This window comes from Thunnus albacares, chromosome 16 (assembly GCF_914725855.1).
Source record: "Thunnus albacares chromosome 16, fThuAlb1.1, whole genome shotgun sequence".
Classification (NCBI taxonomy): domain Eukaryota; kingdom Metazoa; phylum Chordata; class Actinopteri; order Scombriformes; family Scombridae; genus Thunnus; species Thunnus albacares.
In genome coordinates, this window is record NC_058121.1 from 15,022,685 (window position 1) to 15,042,784 (window position 20,100).

At 37.4% G+C, this 20,100-nt stretch overlaps 1 protein-coding gene across 1 annotated transcript; it reads right to left on the reverse strand.

Moving 5' to 3' along the window:
• Positions 1 to 10,679: 10,679 nt before the first annotated feature.
• On the reverse strand, positions 10,680 to 18,386 carry blk (BLK proto-oncogene, Src family tyrosine kinase). Its single transcript, XM_044329896.1, has 14 exons — positions 18,235 to 18,386; positions 16,832 to 16,918; positions 16,559 to 16,649; positions 16,379 to 16,409; positions 15,829 to 15,922; positions 15,616 to 15,714; positions 15,419 to 15,522; positions 15,097 to 15,246; positions 14,541 to 14,693; positions 14,261 to 14,440; positions 13,472 to 13,548; positions 12,477 to 12,627; positions 11,602 to 11,733; positions 10,680 to 11,476 (listed from the first exon to the last, which is right to left on the reverse strand). Exons 3-14 carry the CDS (start codon positions 16,646 to 16,648, stop codon positions 11,274 to 11,276), a joined length of 1,464 nt encoding a protein of 487 aa, XP_044185831.1. The 5' UTR covers position 16,649; positions 16,832 to 16,918; positions 18,235 to 18,386; the 3' UTR covers positions 10,680 to 11,273.
• Positions 18,387 to 20,100: the final 1,714 nt, after the last annotated feature.

Genomic DNA, 20,100 nt, shown 5'->3' on the forward strand with positions numbered 1-20,100 from the left:
TATCAGCAAGATGAATCATGTTGATAAGCTGAGTGTATTGCCTCATGGGACAAGCGTTCACGTCAGATTGCTTGTCTAAAGGGAATCTGCCAGCACATGCAGGGCTACTGCAGTCTTTATTCTGACACATGGAAGAAGTCATCACATGTGTTGGGGCATACAGGTTCTAATTATGAATCACATGATACATATGAACATCATATCCTGATTTTGTAACAAGAATAAAAGGAGCAAAATAACTACTTAAGCAGTGAGTGTGTTGTTGCTGCCATTCAAAACTTTATTTTGCAGCTTTGTGTATTAAATGAACCACTCAGAACATTTTAGTGTGCATGAAAAGATTGTTTTCCCCTCTCTGGTGTGTTGCCATGGTTTCTATGTGCTCACCGGTCCTCTATGAGCCGGAGCAGACGGGGGCTTTTGTAAAAGAAATAAATTAATAAAAGGAAAAATGACTTTTAAGCCAGATATCAGATATCGAAGTTGCCATGACAGCTGTCTATTTGTAGCTGACATTTCTGTGGCATTTATCTCTATAAGAGCTTTTCGGGTTTTTCCAACACATAAACCTGGGGTTATTTAACTGTAGTTAGTGTTCACTGTTTTAACATAACCATATTTTTTCTCTAGACACAAGGTCAGTTTAGCCACAAAGGCTCAAATGTGAAATGTAGTTTCTTTTCACTTCATGTATCAAATTTAACTTCCTAACAGTTATTTATTGAGCTCCTCTGTAATACTGTATTGATTTTTTTTGTGTGTGTAAATTTCATCTTGCAGTCAGAGCTTTTCATTTATAATAATACACAGAATGGTCTGGTGTTTAAATTTGAGATACTACTTCAGCATGAGCAGAGTCATCTATACAAGTCCTAAAAGTCAAATCAAAATAATTTTGCAGTGACGTGTGATTCTTGTGCTTTTGTTAAACTCTTTCAAGTAAATTGTGAGGATTTTCTGAGAAGAGAGAGTTTTTGGCTCAAACACAGCTGTGCCTTACTGTACTACGCTGGGGAGTTGTATCCTTCGCCCCTCAAAAATCCTCTTGCAGCCCTTTTTCAGTCCAGTGAGATGTTTGCAGTCCTTGGATCCCACATTAAACAGAAATACCACAGAGTGATGGAGTACAGGGACTATAATCTTTCGCAGTAACATGAGCCAGCATTTATAAAAAGTCTTGGCAGCATTATTTAGTTGACATGTGTGTCCAGTGATAAGAGGACATTAAGAAGAAGTTGCGGACTTGTTGGGATACAAATGATTGAATTTTTTTTTGGTCAAACCTGATCAGGCTCAAGTAGCACTGTATAACTGTCTACAGTATAACTGTGAAAAAAGGCAACAGACTCAGACATGAAACATCTACTTGAAAAACTTCAATTTAATTTTCATTGTCCCCCTTTAATACACTTGTTGAGTAACATCAAGAGCAGGATAAGGAAAAAGGGACATGTTTCAGCATTTCTTGATCATAATAAATCTCTCAACCAACCTTTCTTTACAGTTACATCAAAATCGAGTAAAGCCAGCAGTCTAATGAAAGAGCTGCTGTCGTCTGTGGAATTAAAGGTTGAGTTTACACAGGGTTTAAGCTTGATACCCTCTTCTTAGCTATGAGTGGTGCAGAATATTTAACGTTTTCTGACCATTAAAAGCAATTGATACTAGGGAGAAATAGAAAACATTTCATAATTGATGATTGGAGGCAAGTGGTGGAGGCATTGGAAATGATTTACAGCAGAAGAGAATGAGAACAAGAGTGTTGGAAAGGTAACAAAAGCTTCGATCACAATAGAGAATATGTCCTATAAGGAATTAAATGAACGGCTTACAATGGAACAGCGGTGGAAGAAGTATTCAGATCCTTTAGTTAAGTAAAAGTACTAATATAGCAATGTAGAAATACTCCATTACAAGTAAAAGTCCTGCATGAAAATTCCTACTTAAGTAAAAGTACATAAGTATGCAGCAAAATGTAAAAGTTGCAGCAAAATGTAGTTAAAGTATTGCAGTAAAAGTAGTGGTTTGGTCCCTCTGATTGACATGTTATTATATATGACTAGCTAGATTAGTCAAGTGGTTCACCAGATAAATCTGAGGGGTTGTGAGATGATTAATGGGAGAGAAAAGAAGAAAAAACAAAGTTCTGATACACAAATGTTTTCAGTTTTTGGACTTTTTCTCTAATCTTTGAGTTTTGGTGAAATATCGGATAATTTGAACATTTATTGAAATGAAACCACTTGAGAGGTTTAGAGGGAAAAAATCACTATTTAGTGGAGCTGTTAACAACTCATAGAAATGTGACCCTAACTATACACTGCTTTTTGTAAGACGTCAGAAGCCAAAAAAGGCTGGAAACCACTGGTTTAATCTTTAACAATGTGTTGTATTTTAAAAGCTTGTTATATTATCCATTGTATCAAATCTTCATCTGAAGGGTAACTAAAGCTGTCAGATGAATGTAGTGGAGTAGAAAGTAGAATATTTCCCTCTGAAATGTAGTGGAGTGGAAGTATAAAGTAGCATCAAATGGAAAAACTCAAGTAAAGTACAAGTACCTCAAAATTGTACTTAAGTACAGTACTTGAGTAAAGTACTTAGTTACTTTCCACAACTGCAAAGGAACAGAAGTGAGTTATACAAACAGCGTCCAGGCTTGTGGGTTTTTAATTTTTCATAGCAGCACTCAACATGCTCTGCACTTCAATTGGTGATCCCTTCTAATTTTGGCCAGTTTGTTTTTAACATAATTGCTTGACTGCACCAGTAACTCCTGTTGCTTAGCTGTTATGAGAGAGTAGTCCTTCATTTTGTGTGTAAACTGGGTAAAACACAGAGTCACACTAAATGAATTCATGCTGTGTGCCTGAAATACAGTTTCACCATAATGGATGGATTTTCACTCTCAGTATGGAAGCACCATTTGTGACCATTTGTTACTATTACTCTCCTGCAGGTTTTGGAGTATTGAAACAAACACTGACTTATTCTTATCAGACTGTTAGTAGAAGAGTGTGGCTCTATATTGTTAAAAATCCTGAAATTACGGACTCTGTGTCCTGAAGCAGAGAGCTGAATTAACTGCAGAGCTGCCTTACTGTGTTACTTTTACCAAAGGTTATGCTTGTTCAGTTTTTTTTTTTTTTTTTTTTTTTTTGATGTTAACTTAATTTGATGTTCCCATTCAGTCAGATGTTGACTTCCTTTGCTTACAGTACAGTACAGTACAGTACAGTACAGTAATTTAGCCTACTGATTGTATACAGAGATGACAGCGGTTTGTCAAGTTTTATCTTGTTTGTGACTGTCATCCATCAACTCACCATCAAGAAGCATACAATACAAGTCAATGTGCATGTGATATGAAATGTGTATGTATATGACTATAAATATGTATATATTAATGTAATCTGCAAGTAGGAGAAATGACATTAGGGTAGTAAATCCGTCTTGTGGTTCAGTGGCCTCCTGACTTACCTCCACAACCCCATCACATGAGCTCAACAGCCTCTTCATCATCACAGTCCATCATGTGTTGATTTGAAATTGTCCTTAAATTTGACTTATGTGACCATAAAGTCTACATTTTTCAAATCTGTCCTAAAACAACACTCAGGTGCCCAAATGAACACTGACATTTTTCTTGCTGTAATCATTCCTCTTGTTCATGCTGGCCATTACGAGATCCCTTCATAATGCACTTTCAAAGTCCACAACCCTCCTTCCATGCAAAAATGTATTTAAACATTTATTTGAAGCTTCAGCTGCCCACATTATTCAAATAAATTCAATATCTTTCACAGTTACTGTCTTTTCAGTGCCAAAGTCCCTCTTTTTGTTTCGATCCTTCCACTGCAGCTAAACAGGAAAACACTGTCCACTGAGACACTAAGAGGGGCATTTTTACTAAAAAGGCTGTAACTGTGAAAGATATCCACTTTATTTGTCTAACCCAGACAGCTGAATGAGCTATTGTCTTCAGATAAACAAGATACATTTTTCTCAAAACAAGGACTGTGGATTTTGTTCCCCATCACTTACATTGGAGGGGATCTTATTCTTCAGTATGAACAGGAGGAATGATTGCAGGGAGCAAAACCTGTTTCAATGTTCATTTGGGTACCTCACTATTATTTGAAGACACACTTTCTTTTCCACACACTACATGCTTAGACTTGGTCTCCCTTTTCTCCTGTTTTTTCAGTAGTTTTAGTCAATATGGAGCAGCAAAAGCCATATATTCCAACCATCCATCTATTTCTCATACCTATGTAGTTTTACTTCTTTGCTCCCTTGCTATGTACTTTCTCCCTTGCAGCACTAGCTGTTCGTCAGAAATCCTGAAAACAGATAAAGTGTCTTTGCTGAGAAACATATAAGTCTGAGCACTGAAAAATTGGTGGTGAAATCAATGCAATCCATTCCTCACTGCCATGCTTTAACAGAACCGAAGGATGTCACATAATCAATCTATACCTCCCACAGTATACATGAAGGAATGTGTCACCTTCAATTTATTGGATTGTTGGCTTCGTCTCAAACACTCTAGAAATAATTTTTATGCAGGTGGAATGTTAAAGAGCTTGTTTTTTTTTACAGTAATGAATAAATTAAGCAATGTGAATTTGGAGGGGACCTTCAGAGAGAGGGTCACTTCCAAACCCCTTCTGGGTTTTGAACCCCATTTCTTAGCATATTTATCCCAACTCCCCCCTCTTTACTTTGCATTTTTCTCTCTGTAAAACTCAATCATCCTTTAGTTTGAATGGCTTTCCACAGGGTTCCTGAAGGGCAGGCTTAAAAATACCAAAAATAACTTCACCTGGCATGAGGAGAGACTCAAAATGTTAATTGCCTGGTGTTCAGCGCCCAGTAAAAGAACTTTATAAGTAATGAGAATGGAGCATAGCAGGCGGGGATTTTAATAAGCAACTGCAGATATGGACTGTTTATGGTTCAGTTTGTCCATCCTCCTGATGGCTCTCAGGTACTTACGGTGTAAGATTGGAAACATTATGTTGGATGACACCTTCCAAATCTTAAGAGTTTTCTGGCATGGACATGAAGCAGTTACGTAAAGCATTAGTCACTGTTTAGTAAAGTGGCATGATGGGATAAAAGCATGCCACAGTTAATTATACTGTATATTAACAAAACTGTAAATGCAAAACGAATGTTCCTCTTAATTTCCCTCTTTTTGACTCTGAAAGTAAAGTCAAGTCGAGAGGAAACGTATTGGAAGAGGCAGCCTTTCAAGGTCAAAGCCACATGTATGAATATTTACTGACATTTGGTACACAAACCACCAGGAGAAGGGAGGTGGTGACAGCAGGGATCTTTAAATGGGCTGGAGCACGTGGCTGCATACTGATCAGGGATGAAGAGCTGTCTTATTGCTGAGCTAACAGAAGGCTCATATGACCATGGCACAAGATATCACTGTAGGCGTTACATAAATCTGCAGCTGTAGGAAGTGTAAGTAAGTGTTTTACTAATGAGTGAAAGGTTTACGTGGTTTTATGGGTTTCACTTAGCTGAGAGATAAATGCACCAACTCATACCAGAATTCATTCATGAGTGTGATTCTTTATAAGAGTCTATTCTACTCTTAAAACTATCAGATCATTTCACCCTTTAACACTTAACAGTGGAGACAGGAAGCCTAAGAGAGAACACTGAATGGTCACATTTCAGCCCACCTAGCGTAGGCCAACAATATCCTTCAGTACTTTTTACTGCACCAGCGCACATATAATTAAATTTCCCTGTAGTTACCGGTGCCCTTGACTCATCATTGAGCTCAACCACGGTGGTAAATTACCAGATACATTTGAGGTGGGGGGGGTGCAGTTGGTGCTACGTCATGGCTTGAAGGCTTCCTTCAGTAAATGAATTGACACAGACTCGTATATCAAGAAAATATCAATCTAGCAGATGACTAAATCCTTCCCCATCAGCCCAAGGAAAGAAAGCATGCATCCATAAATTGTGTCCCCATGCACAGATTTCTTTTGTATTGGCTTCATCAGAGAAAATTCCATTAGCATAGTGGCCTCTGCATAAGACTGTCAGAAGGAAAGAGAATATAATAAGCCTACTGTATGGATTTTGATAGTATACAGTATAGCCAAGTAAAGAAGTGTCCTCTTTTCTTGCTCATCATTTTTCTGTTATTTTATGTTTGGTATTTAATAAGACGCTAACATACAGCAGAGTCATTCTCAAGGACGCTGCTGTCAGCGGGAACATCTGCACATGCCACATGGTTTCACTGAGCGTGACACTAGAAAGGTAACCTTTATATGTTTAGCTGTGTTTTACCCAAAGTGTAAACAAGCAATTTTAAAATCTGATACCTCAGTCTGGTCGAGACTGGTTAAATCAATTTTCAGGAGAACTCTGGAGACCATTGACCTGTATCATTATGTATTGATTTCCAGGGGAGTTCATGTATAGTGCAGAAGTCTGGCCCAGCGGCTGACATTTTATGGTAATAATGTGAATTTACTTTGTAAAATGGAACACTTACATTTCTGTATATCTCTTAAATAACATATAGACAGTATTTTGACCAAATAAATGTCTCTATTATAGGCATATCTGTGTTAAAGCCTGAAGCATTTGGCTAATCTGATTTGTCATAGGTAGAGATTATTTGTATATGTATAGTGGTATTATGATTGTGCCGCCACTATCTTGTCAATCTTAGTGGCATTTACAGCAGCCATAATAGATTTTCTTGGCCACTCAGGGGCATGTAAAAAAGCTGACAAAACAATACTGACATGTAATCACCTTAAAAATTTCCAAAAAGTCGCCAGTTAACACATCCAGAAGACATGAAGCAATATTTTGGAGTTGATACAATTCAAATGTTCACTCTCCTTTTAAGTCTGTTTTGCTTTCCACCAACCCCTGAGGGTAACATGTGACTCCTTAGCAGCTAAATGTTCCCCAAATGTTCACCAGCTAGTCGCTATCTTTGTCTGTCTGCTGTTTGGTGCTGAGCAGCTATAGTGTAATTAGTTTATCTGATATACAGCTTTAAGAAAACATACTGTATAGAGAGAAAGAGAGAGAAAAGAGTTTGGGCTGAGTGTATGTCAAAGTCCAAGTCGGAGATCAGATTAATTAATTGTGATTATAGCATCAGGCTTCTCCTTCCAGCACATCATCATGATCATCATTGCATAAATGTAATCTGTGAATTGTTTTGTAGTTGAGTTTACAAGCCCTTTAGTCATATCTACTTTACAAATGCTCATTTGGCAAAATGTTTTGTAGACATCTTCTGTCATCGTTTCAAGAGCTCTCACATCTATTGGACCAAACACTCTTGATTGATGGACCCCATTAATTTAATGACATCAAAGCCCAGGAGAGAAAATATGTTTATGAGGAGCATAATGCCAACCCGAACACCATTGAAAACGGAAACATTATTGGGAGATGAAAGCGCATCTCTTTTCATCTGTGGCAGTGTGCTCGTTTTTATCCCAGCGGACAGCGCAGGGTTATCCTCACAAGATCCTAATGATGTGTTGCCTTCTCCAGGGATCAGCCATCAATCTGTGTACGAGCCACCGTTTCCCGTCATTATTCCTCCAAGGCAGCGGTGATGAACAGAAGAAGGGGAGAGGGTGATTAGGCCTCCCAACCTTTACCCCACATGTCATGTCATCTTGTGTTAACATCACGGCTCATTTCAAGGTGAAGCTGCTTATCAATCATACCACAGTGTGAGACTTATTAATGGTTGTTCCTTCAGTTCATCAGCTAGACTGATGATATTATCTGTGCCTGTGGGGCAAGTTTTCAAAACAGTGAGGAAATATTAGCTATGTCCAACTTATATTCCTCTTTGTTTTCATCCTGTTATATTTGGTTATGCTCCCAGAGGTAAACAAAGACAAATGCATAAACTGATAAAAGATAAAAGCAAAAATCTTAGAGAAGGATAATAGAAGGATTTTGTATTAAAATATTCATTTTGAGCCTTCCAGGTTAAACACTTTAAATTAAAGCTTAACTGCTATTCTTAAATGTCCTTTGTTCAGAATCCACTCCTGCTTTTAGATACAACGAAGACAGACAATTAGGCAGATAAAGATGAAATAAATACAGATTACCTTGATAGAATCGGTGGGTGGTAGGGAGGCCCAGTAGTTACAGATGCTCTCCCTCCACTGTAATGACTCAGACCACCATGCTGGATAGGATATGTTAGGTTGTACATTTACTGTAAGCACATAGATGAAGCTTTGATAATAGTCCCAAATATGATTTAGATGGACCTTATCTGTCACCCAGATACATGTGCATAATGCCATTTGGAGGATGTGCGTAGGTTTACTCCCCGCTGTCATGGAAAATCCTGCCTGCCAGTTTACTATCCAATGAAAACACTTTGTACAGAAAGTAGCAACATTTCTGTTGAATGATATAAGTATAAAACAAAATGTTTACACCCTGTAAACACATAACTTGAAGCTTCATTTTACAGATTGTTTTGATTTAATTGAATGATATGTTTTTGTTTTGTTTTTGTTTTTGTCTTTTTACTGCTCTCCAGTACATGAGAAATACCCTTAATTGGAGAAATGCTCTAATCTGCCTCTATTCACCATGAATGTGTAGTATGTGAAACTGTGTGTGACACTGACCTCTGCAGGATGACATGAGTATAGCTAGCCATCTCAAAATGATACTTTTTTCTTCTCTCAGTTGTCTGATTTCAAAATTTCAAACTTTTTCTCACTAATATGTATGCATTTGTATTTGTTTTATCAGGGAATGACTATTAGGAATACTTTATTTTTATAATATATGGAAATATATACAGTGTATTACCAAGACATCATAGGCATTAAGCAGTCTAAACTGACATTCAACTGTGTTTGTTGGCGTTCATGAGACAGGTGGATATTACAAAGACTGCCAACGTGGCAGCTATCTGATACTGGGATGTATCTAATTGAATTAATGTATCCTATAGGAAATTCAAGATGCTGCACTTTCTGTTGTTACAGGCCCCTCCTGTTGTCGTGTCAGCTGGAAACCCTCCAAAGTTCAATTTTTAGTGTATATTTTTAAAGAAAAGGCTTCAGCTCTGCTCTTATGAAAACCTTTTCAAAGTTTGTTAAATTCACTCGTAACAATATCTCCAGACGTATGGGAAGAACACCCAGCATGATGATAAAGCACCTTTTTTATGTGTGTTTGTGGGTGTGTGCTGGCGATGTTTCATTAAATAACAAAAAGTTAAAGTTTCCTTCCCCTTGTCTAAACAAAGCGCTTTCCCCCGTGTGTATCTCTCAACAACCAAATGCCAAACTGATCATTTTAGGCAGGAAAAATGTGAAGACCTCAACCAATTCGTCGTGTGAGGGCGTCCTAACTGTGTGGCATTTAAGGAATGCTGACTCACACTTCCTGTTTCCTGTCCATTCAGGAAATGGCAGGGTTTAACCCCTGACTGCCACGGCCATTCCACTCTGTTATCTTTAAGATAATGTCTGCCCCCCCCCCCTAGGGATGGTTTACTTAAAACTGCTGTAATTTTGTCGGGTCAGTTGCTTTTAAAGGCTTCCTGTAGGCTACTGCTGTCTCTCACTGTGTACTGAGGTAAACATTAAATTTAGTATTATACCGTTGGTTTGTTAATAATCACTATGCACTTTCCATTATCCACCTATGTCTGCGTATGAGTCAAAATAAAATTAAAATCCCAGACTTTCATTTGGTCTCCATGCTGCAAGTGATTATGTGATTATTATGTTTGTATGGGACATCCTGTGCGTGCAAACCCCTTTTTATGCCTGTTTCATTCATAGCGCCTTCTTCTTTATGATGTCACACTGTTCAACAGCAGAAAATCAGTTTTAAAATGTGCCTGTTGTAGAGCTTTAAAGGATAGGTTCACAATTTTTAAAGTCTATTTTAAAACAAGACTCAGGAGCTCAAACGAACATTGAAACATGTTTTTCTTGCTGTAATAATTCCTCCTGTTCATACTGGCTTATAGAGATCCACTTTCAGCGTAAGTAATGGGGGACAAAACCCACCATCTTCCTTCCGCACAAAAAAATTGTTTGAAAGTTTATTTGAAGCCGTCCAAATTTGTCACATCAAATCACTATTTTTCAAAGTTTTTGCCTTTAGAAACAGGTAAACGCTGTCTGTTGAGACACAAAGAGGTAATGATTTACTAAAAAGAATAACCATGAATCTTTTTTGATTCTTTAATCTTTTTTGATTAACTCAGACGGCTGAAGCCTCAAATTATCTTCAGATAAACTTTTAAATATATTTTTGCTCAAAACGAGGACTATGGATTTTGTCCCCCATCACTTACATTGTAAGTGCATTTGGAGGGAATCTTTTAATAGCCAGTATGAACAAGAGAAATGATTATTGTGAGCAAAATCTGTTTCAGTGTTTATTTGGGCACTTGACTATTGTTTTAAGACAGACTTGAGAAAACTGTGAACCTATCCTTCAAGCTTTCTAAATGCATGATAGAGGTGTTAAGATTCTCCGTGAATTGATTTACCCTTTTTGACAAATAGTGCAATTGCTATTTTAAACAGTAGCCACTGAAACATTGCTTTTAAAATACATGCATTAAGGTGCTTTAATTAAGACAACTAGAAAGAAATACAAGAACAAACCAAATCTCTAAATAATGTAAATATTTTAATTTACAAAAAAAGAATGTATGCAAGTATAAATTCTCTTTAAAAGGCCCTTTCTTTTCTATATATCAGCTGAATGACAGAAGGAATTTTTTTTAAAAAGTGCAAAGTATCGTGGTTGTAATCTCAGGCTGCTCGTCTCTGTACCATGCAAATATTTAATCTGCAACTTTACCTTTGCCGACTTCCCCGGGTCCAAAGGTCGTTTTACTTTGGGCATGTATTTGTATTTCCATATCATGTGTCTTCATGCTCTGTGGTTGCCGTCAAGGGTGGGAGCCATCAAAGGCAGGAGTAAAGTCAATGTAATAAAATTAGGCCTTTGAGGTTCTGAATGTTGTTTTCTGACTTTGCAGTGATCACTGACATTCTTTCAGATGCTTTAGAGACAGGAGAAGCCATAAACAGCTTTTACATTCACTCATAAAAAAGGCATAAAAAGGTATGTCCATTTCACTTGCTTAAAAAAATAAATTGTATCAATCATAAAGATTTTTGGTTGATCCTCTATCCGTTCAAGTCTCTCTTCAGGCCTTTTTATTGTCTTCAGTAAACAACGGGAAACATTTTCTTTCATCATGGCTGCATCTCATATTGTCCCTCCGTGGCGATAAAGAAGTCGTTGAGTATGTTTTGCAGAAATTCAAATGTTGGCCGTTCCTCAGGCTTCTCCTTCCAGCATAGCATCATGATCTCATAGAGTTCCTTAGGACAGCCGTCTGGACACGGCATCCTGTACGACCTGTCCAGGCACCGGATCACCTCTGGGTTTGTCATCCCTGATAAGGAAAAAGAAAATGTTGCTACCTTTTAATGATGGTATTAATGAATGATGAAGTGTCATTTGTAATGTTAGTATTTAGTACATTTTTGTCTCTTTTTATTTATTTTTCACTTCTTGTACCTGGGTATGGTATTCTTCCATAGGTGACTATTTCTGTCAGGAGGATCCCAAAGGACCAGACGTCTGACTTGATGCTAAACGTGCCAAAATTGATGGCCTCGGGAGCCGTCCATTTGATGGGAAATTTAGCACCTGGTTATTGGAAAGTGGGTGGGAGGAAATGGAAGGAAATTGTGATATTGTAAAGGGTGTTGACTGTCATAATTGGTGCGTGTGTGACTGTGAGTGTTAGGCGAGGTGATAACAAATACGTGAGATCATAGAGGTTTGATTACCGGTAGAGCTCTTGCTACACCCATTACACCTCAGCATGCAAATGGTGTTTCTGTATTATCATGATATATATGTATGACTACTATGATAATACAAAATTACATGTACCACGATAGATTTTGTGCATATCGCCTGCCTATATTCTTTATTAAAACCATAGCATATTGTCAAAATAATTGTTGAAATAATGTGGATCTAGCTTAAAGAGTTGAAGGATGCATTCAGGGCCATAGCTACAATTTTTTGAGTGAATTTGGTGGTTTTTAGAAACCAGTGGGGGTTTTACTTTCTACAATTAACAATCACCACATGATGAGTATTTTATAGGATGATTCCAGTATTTCTAGACTGTGTATGTTTTATTGTACTTAGTCTGGAGATTCTTTAAAACAATATTTAAACCTTCATGTTGCTGGAGAAAGGAAGCAGTTAACTTGGTAAACACAATGTGAAAAATACAAATATTACAATAAAATAGAGGCCTTCTTTTTGATCACAATTGAGGGGTGCATTAGACTCATGTCCTCAGTATTTATAAAATCCTTTTCTACGGCCCTGGAAGCATTTCACATCTGATGTGGTAATCGCTGTGCATACTGCACCTTCATGAGCCGTGTATTCTGATTCAATGATCCTTGCCAAGCCAAAGTCTGCTATCTTGCAGTGCAAGGTCTCATTGACCAGTATGTTTGCTGCACGCACGTCTCGGTGGATGTAGTTCTTCTTCTCGATGTATGCCATGCCTTCAGCAATCTGCCATAAAAGAGAAGAGGAGAGGATTCTTGAAACAGCATTTAAGGGGAATCAGATCAAGGAAAGTCAGAAAATAAAGTAAATTTAATGCCAAGAACTTTGAATATAACACTTTCAGAGCGCGTTAAATTCATTCAAAGGATATATATAAAGGATTTTGTACACATATGTGTCTTTTATCTCTGGCCAGTATATAATTGTCACACTAGAGCACATCCAGTATTGCAGCTACAGTATGTGTACATGTGATTGTGTGAATACTTGCATTTATGTGTATAATAATGGCAACAAAGTGAGCCTAACAGGATGTGCCAACTCTCAGGAAGCCAAAATGCTTTTTTTGGAGGGGCAAAAGAGTTCTGAGGGAGCTCGCTGTGGATGGAAAAATAGCATGATTTCCTGTCCGGATGTTAATAATTGACGTAGGGCGAGGCTTTCAAGCCAGACGAGCAAAAGCCCCACCACGAAAACCACACATCTACTGCTGACAGTTTCCACGTGCATTCACTTCATGGCTGGCGTCAAAGCCTATACAGTAGTGTAACTGACATTCAAAGTGCAACAGGTACTGTATAAATAGATTTTGAGGTCAGTGGAGATGTTTAGTGTTTGTTTTTGACGGAGGATGCAAAAATCAGTGAATTAAATGCTAATGACGTTAGTTTTGTTGCAAAGAAAGAAGTCAGAGATGAAAAGTTGCTTAACATCACGGAAGCATTCACGGGAAAAGTGAATAAATCTTTCTCCATTTAGCTAATTTCCTGAGAAAAGGCTTTTATTTTATCACAGAAAAGTGTGCGTAGGCAATGTGATGAAAATCTCTTATATAACGTAACTTTCCCACCTGTGCTGACATATCTATCAGCTTGTTTAGCTTTAGCTTTTTCCCTTCGTCTGTTTTTAGAAAGTCAAGAAGACATCCTGTGAATGAGAAAAGCAGAAGCACAACTCTATCACCATAAGGAACGAAAGATAACAGACATATTGTAGTTTCGGAGAAGCTTCTTAAAAATGAATCGAGTCACACTGAAACACATGTTTTGGCCTCGTACACTAGAAGAAGCCAGATTCATGTGTTGCCTTTACAGTTATTAAGCAATAAAGTTGCAATCATTATTTTTAGGCACAACACAAATACATGTTTAATAGCTATATATAGTTTTAAATATATCTTTGTGAAGCTTTTGATGTTGTAGTTAAGAATGTCAGCTTTTGATGAATTTCTGTGGTCATTTTTGAGTCTATAGTTCGCCCTTCCCAACAAACTGGGTGTACAAAACACTGCATAATTCAGTCCAAATAATAACATTACATATTATGGACTCAAAGACTACCACAGCATTGAATTCACTGACACGGTCTCATAAATTTAATAGTATAAGCTTTACTAATGTAGTCTTGGATCTGATTGCATTATATTGTATAAAGTTTACTTTATCGTTACCACTCTATGAATTTGTATATTTGACTCTTTCTCAGTTCTTTCTCTTTTCTCTAATTGAGTAAGAGGTCTTGAGTTATTAATACAAACTCCTAATATTGATCTCTAAATGTTTGCTCACAGCTTTAAAGCACACATTTGTCACTTTTCTGCTAAGGCATTAGCCAATAAAACGATTTCTTGCTTTCTTACCATTGACCATAAACTCTGTGACAATAAGAATGGGCTCCTTAGTGACCACAGCATGGAGTCGCACCAGTCGGTCATGCTGCAGCTGCTTCATCAGGTTGGCCTCCTGAAGGAAGGCCGCAGGCTCCATGGTGCCTTCCTTTAAGGTCTTAATAGCAACCTTCTGGGTGCTCTTATAGTAACCTGTCGTAGGAATTCAAACAGGGGTGCTTAACAAACTGCTCTTTACTCGCAGACATGACGATGTTGCCAATGACAAGATTCATTGTTAGCTTTCTCTCACCCATCCACACTTCTCCAAACTGCCCGGCCCCCAGCTTCTTCACCATTTTCAGTGTCTCTCGAGGAATCTCCCATTCATCATGTGCCCATGGCTGCTGGGGTTCTTTAGCCTTACAAGGAGCATACAGCCGCTGACACAAGCCGTCTGCTGTACCTGCACCCAAACATTAAATGATAAACCATATTTCTTTCCTGCTTTCTTTGCTGTTGTGCTAAATTTAGTTATTCGAACAGTAAATTTCTACTTCTGAGTGCTTGTTTTCTGTAAATAATCTTAAAAGCTCATTTGTGTGTGCATGTAAGTACTGTTTTCTCATAAGTTGCTGAGCGTTTTCAGCCATTCTAGAGATTTTACCTTCTTATCTTGTGGTTTAGTCACAGAAGTGACAAGACTATCACTCCTCTCACAGGAAATATAAAACGCATCACAAGGGTCTAACTTCAAAGAGAGTGCAGACATGTTATAGTTCACAGCAGTGAACTGAATCTGAGTCTATCTCTACTTCTTTTTAGAGAATGTAGCTCTTAAACGTTTGATCATGCAGTTTATTACTTACGGGTGTAGTATTTAACCAGCTCCTGTAGAGATGGGAACGTTTTGGAGGGGGAGATGTAGTAACCACCTTTGTCCATAGTGCGGATCTTGTAGTGTTTTACCACATCTCCTTGGTCTTCTACCGAATCTCTGACTGACAGCGAGAAGGACCCTAATTTGGGGAACACAAATACATTTTACCATTACACATACAGTAGGGTTTCACACTGGAACACCCAATTGAGGTTTTAAAGTCATGTTTCTGACAATGCCTTCCTCAAACGAATTGCCACAGACATTAGAGTTCTGTGGGGCGACCAGAAAGACAGAATGATGGTATTCACCTGCAGAAGTCTCACTTTCTCGGACCAGGAAGGCACCTGGTTTATTTCCAGGTGCTAAAAGCATTCGTTCAGTCTCTTTCCTACCTATGTTCTTGAAGAACCATCTGCAGAGGAGAGAATCACAAAACACAAATTGTGTAATTATTTAAAGATGATGTGCAAATGTGTTATGAGTTGTGTGTGAAATCACTTCTTACTTTTCCACCTCCAGCGTATCTGCTCTGGCTACATAATTACATGGTATGAAGCCCTCCTGTCCGGTTGACAACAACTGAGCCAGCCACCATTCTCCATTTCTAACAAACAGAGACAAACAGAAATGTCAGATTACTTTTACAGCCTGGACGTAATGGGTAATAATTTTCTTTCGCTACTGCTGGATTAATAGGGAATAAAACAAGTCTACTTACTCTTGCAAAACCTTAAGTTTGTCTCCCTTTCTGAAAGGTAGATCACTGTCGTTGGTTGCTTTGAAGTCATGTTGTGCGATAAACACGATGTCATCTAAAGACATATAGAGCAAACAGTTATTTCAGTGAAGTGATCTGCCAGTGGTACTGCAGTAATTTCATTTTATTGATTGTCAGTGTAGGCCTGTTTAGATTGTTTTATTTTTTTTTTTGGTTTGGCTGCTACTGTGGACATGAAAATGAATAAAGCAGATGTATGCAGCACAAGCATACAGCTACATTTTAAAGTACATTATTACAAAAGCTGTTCTTCTCTTAGGAATGAGGCTTCTGAAGTTTTTATACCGTCTGTGACACAAAAATGACTTTCCTTCGTCTACAATCTCATCTTTTCCCCAGAAGAGAACAGAGGAAATCCTATAGAGATTTTAATCGCTAAATGTAGCCTCATCTTACTGCTATTAGTATCTCTCTGCACGACAGTGGTCAACTACATAAACGTAGGCCTGTTATTTTTCAGTGGAGAGTTTGTGTGGTGTTCAGCAGTTACCATTATCAGAGGAGGTGTTTCCACTTCGTGCCTAAAGAAGAAAATATGATTTTTTAATATTCAAAATACACGTTAGATCAATGAAAAACAAAAATAATTCATCTAGACTCATTTTAATCACAGGAAATGACTATACTTTTAACTTAGAGTTAAAATAAGTAAAGCAGTTTGTCTACTTACGATGTGATTTGGTGATTGGTAGGCATGAGAGTTTTGTTTTCCTTTGTGGAAACTGTCATCTTGTTTCTGGCCACTGCAAGTGCAGCCCATCCTGAATGTGTAAAAGAAATGATTGTCCTCTGCAGTTATACAGAATACTTCTAACAAGATTTACTTAATATAACATTACAGTTCTTGCTGTATAATACTGTGCAGTTCATTTTAAATGATCAATGACTCCATGCTCACTCATAGGTTCACATAGTTACAGCATTATCATTTTTATGCGCTTACCTGATAAAGCAGATGAGCTCTACTGAAGCTGTTTTCAATCTCCACTCCTCCCACTGCTAGGCCTGGTCTGAGAGTTCATACCCGGTGCTGAAACAAATTCAACTCATTTAAAATTGCTAAATCATTGGAGAGTTTTCTTTCAGTCACAAGTGCACTTCAACCAAATTGACCTTCATTTTGAGGAAGTGGAAAATGTTTTCAACTTTATATAGTTTCATTTGCATGTCAAGTTTGCGATACAGCCAAATGGCCATGTCAGAGTTAAAAATAGAGGAAAATAAGGTGCCTTAAATGAACTGTTGGGAGGATGATGTGTTAATTTACAGTGAAGACTCTCTATTTGTGTCAATGTGAGTTATGGTGTACTCATCAGTGATGTTTCTATATTTATTTGAACAGACAGTTTTATAAAACTTAAAATATATGATGATATTTTTTTTAAAGTTACACTTTAAAACCAAACGGTCCTATGAATACATGTAAGAGCCATTTTAAACCACATTACCAATATGTGAATACTCAGCAACTTGAAGGGATTCATGTTTATCATGGAAGTGAAAGTTTATGGTTTTACATGTGAATTGGGAAGTTTAGGTGGCCTCACTTGTGCAGGAACAATGTCCTACAAAACTAAAACCTTACCTGGACATCATACTGCTGTTGCAAATGATTTGTCTCACTGTGCATTGAATGACTTTTGCAGTCAGCATTCTTGCATTTGTATTTGTAATCTGAACATTGAAAAATGATCATGCTTCTATTTGCCCATAAGAGCACATAAGAAACTCAAGATAACTCTCTGTAAACGACTGTCATGATGATCGTATCAGAGCTTTTATCTGTTAAAAATCCAACTTTGTGTGACTAAAAAAATGTGTTGTTAAGCAAAGTTGTAAAGTTGCCAGTGAGCAGCAACAAAAATATGCAATAAAATACATTTTAGCCTATATCTGTTGTCTGTTTTCATAATAACTGAAAGCAAGCTTACATTAACTGACCTCAGCAACAGTACTTTTTACTATGAGCATCTTTGCCACACATTCACACATATACTGGGAATTATTAATTATTTTAGTTAGCGTAAATTCAAACTCATGTATATCATAATAATTTATTATTATTTGTGTTTAACACTATGTTAACATAAGTTTTTATGTCTCCATGTGGTGGCTGTACACAATGTTCTGTGTGACTTTACAACACGCTTATAAAACTCTACAAGTGTTCAACTATCAAGCATTTCAGTATTTTCCAGTTAAATCATCGTAACAACCTATCCAAATGACTCCCTTTAATTCTACATTTTACACTATCTGGTGTGATTGTTAATTTTACTGCCATAATTTTACAGTACCTTATCTTCTGACACTAGTGTGTAATGTGAGATATAAACATGTACATACTTGAACTTGTCCCAGGCTTGTGTCTTCAAAAGTACTCCAGATGTAAAATGTCTTCAGTTTCCTTATTGAAAACTTAGTGCTTTTCAGTGTGTCACTCTCTCTCGCTCATTTTGTTTTTGAAAGTCTCTCTCTCTTGCACTCTCTCTGTCTCTCACACTCTGCTTTTTTTTCTCTCTCTTACAGTGACAGCAAGGGCCTCCCCTGGGGGATTACACTGAGTTTACTGTAAACAGATAGCAGTTTGTCTATTTTGTGTTGTCATACCCTATCTTATGTCTGTGGCAGATCATCTTACAAAACAGTACGAAGATCACCTGCTGATTAAACTTAAATTAATTAACTTTAATCAGATATTCAACTTGTTAGTTAATGAACGAATTCAGACTCACAAATGCATCACAACCGAAGTTAGACTGACTGATTCAATTACAAAGAGAATAAAGTTTACTGAATAATAGGCAGCTATATTTCAGCTTATAACTTCATCAAAATCTTTTCTCAACTGCTAGAATAGAAAGAGACAATGAGGGTATGGTATGACAGTGTTAGTGGACACTGCATAATTTTTTTTAGATTGTAACATGGATCTTTGTTTTGTTTTTTTTTAAGCAGCAAATGTCCTTGCATATCAGACAAAAACTGAAGAGAAAAGGAGCCGTGCTGCATGTGTCTGTATGGGTGGTGGGTGCTGACTTATAAATGTGGTTGAGTTCTGGGTACTCATGTGTAAAAAGAGAAAGCGTGGTTTCCATGACATATTTCTCAGTTCCTCTGATGGTCTGTGTTACTGTACTGTTTATCTCCACTATACTTCTGTGTAACTTATTGAACCGTGATACATGTTTATAGTTTACAGGAGCTCAGTGAAGCAGTAAACAGTCTGGACATGAGATGAACTAACTGGTCTTGAAACCCTCTGAACTGAGAAATAGTATTGGAGTTTCTGCATACATAGCTATATAAATATTGTTCATGATAAAAGTTCAGATTTGGCAAAATGTTTGAAAACAATAGTGATTCTTTTCTCCCTTATCCTTCTCTTCTCAACCCTCCTTTTACCTTTATTGTCTGCTGCTTTGGGAAACATTAAGCATTTCAGTTATATCTTTAAAACACATGGTAAATTATAGTAAATATGGTATTCATGGTAAATAACAATGTTATTGTACTATAAGAAGAGTGTTCATGTGCCCCAGAAAATGATCTAATGTGGTGAGACAGGTCTATTTATATTTTGACACTAGTAGCAATGCTCACAACAAAACTTCTTATTCATAGTAATTGGGTAATTGATCTGCAAGCTCCTCCTTTTAGTGTTCTTTGAGAGGAACTCTTACAAACCCACCTATCCTCCTGCATAAATGTTTTGATTTGTGTCTTTGTTTTAATGTTTCTTTTGCATGCTACTCTGGATTAAAATAGTAAATGTCTACCAATTCTGTATTTACCCCCTGTTACATTAAGCAGTCTGTGGATGAGGTCAGCTTTACTGTAGGTTGCATGCTTGTTGACATTCTCCAGTGTTGACACTAGAGGGTGCAGACAGTCATGTTTTAAACCCTGACTCTCCTAAAGTAGGTCCCTTCCAAGGCACTATGCCAGTGTTTCCCTAAACTCATGCTATGTCTAATAATAGATAACCCTAATATTGACCTCCTATATAAAAACGATTCAGTGTTGAATGTTGAGCTTTGGGTTTTTTTGTTGCGTAAAGCTCCATATCTGTATCTGGTGCAGAGGGCAGGGTGCGGATGTGAATACAGATGCAAAGTCTGTCACATTGGGGAAATGAAATGCAAGCTGATGTGCAGTCAATCCATCAAAGTATAACAATGCTTTGGGTTTTTCACACCATACAGCATAGCT

What these genes read in the sequence shown, in the direction of transcription:
- blk (XM_044329896.1), bottom strand. Translation starts at nt 16,648, where the DNA reads ATGGGCTGCACTTGCAGTGGCCAGAAACAAGATGACAGTTTCCACAAA. An exon ending in GATACGCTGGAGGTGGAAAA is followed by an intron (nt 15,523 to 15,615) that starts GTAAGAAGTGAT and finishes TCTCCTCTGCAG; the next exon opens with ATGGTTCTTCAAGAACATAG. An exon ending in AGAAAGTGAGACTTCTGCAG is followed by an intron (nt 15,247 to 15,418) that starts GTGAATACCATC and finishes TCCCCAAATTAG; the next exon opens with GGTCCTTCTCGCTGTCAGTC.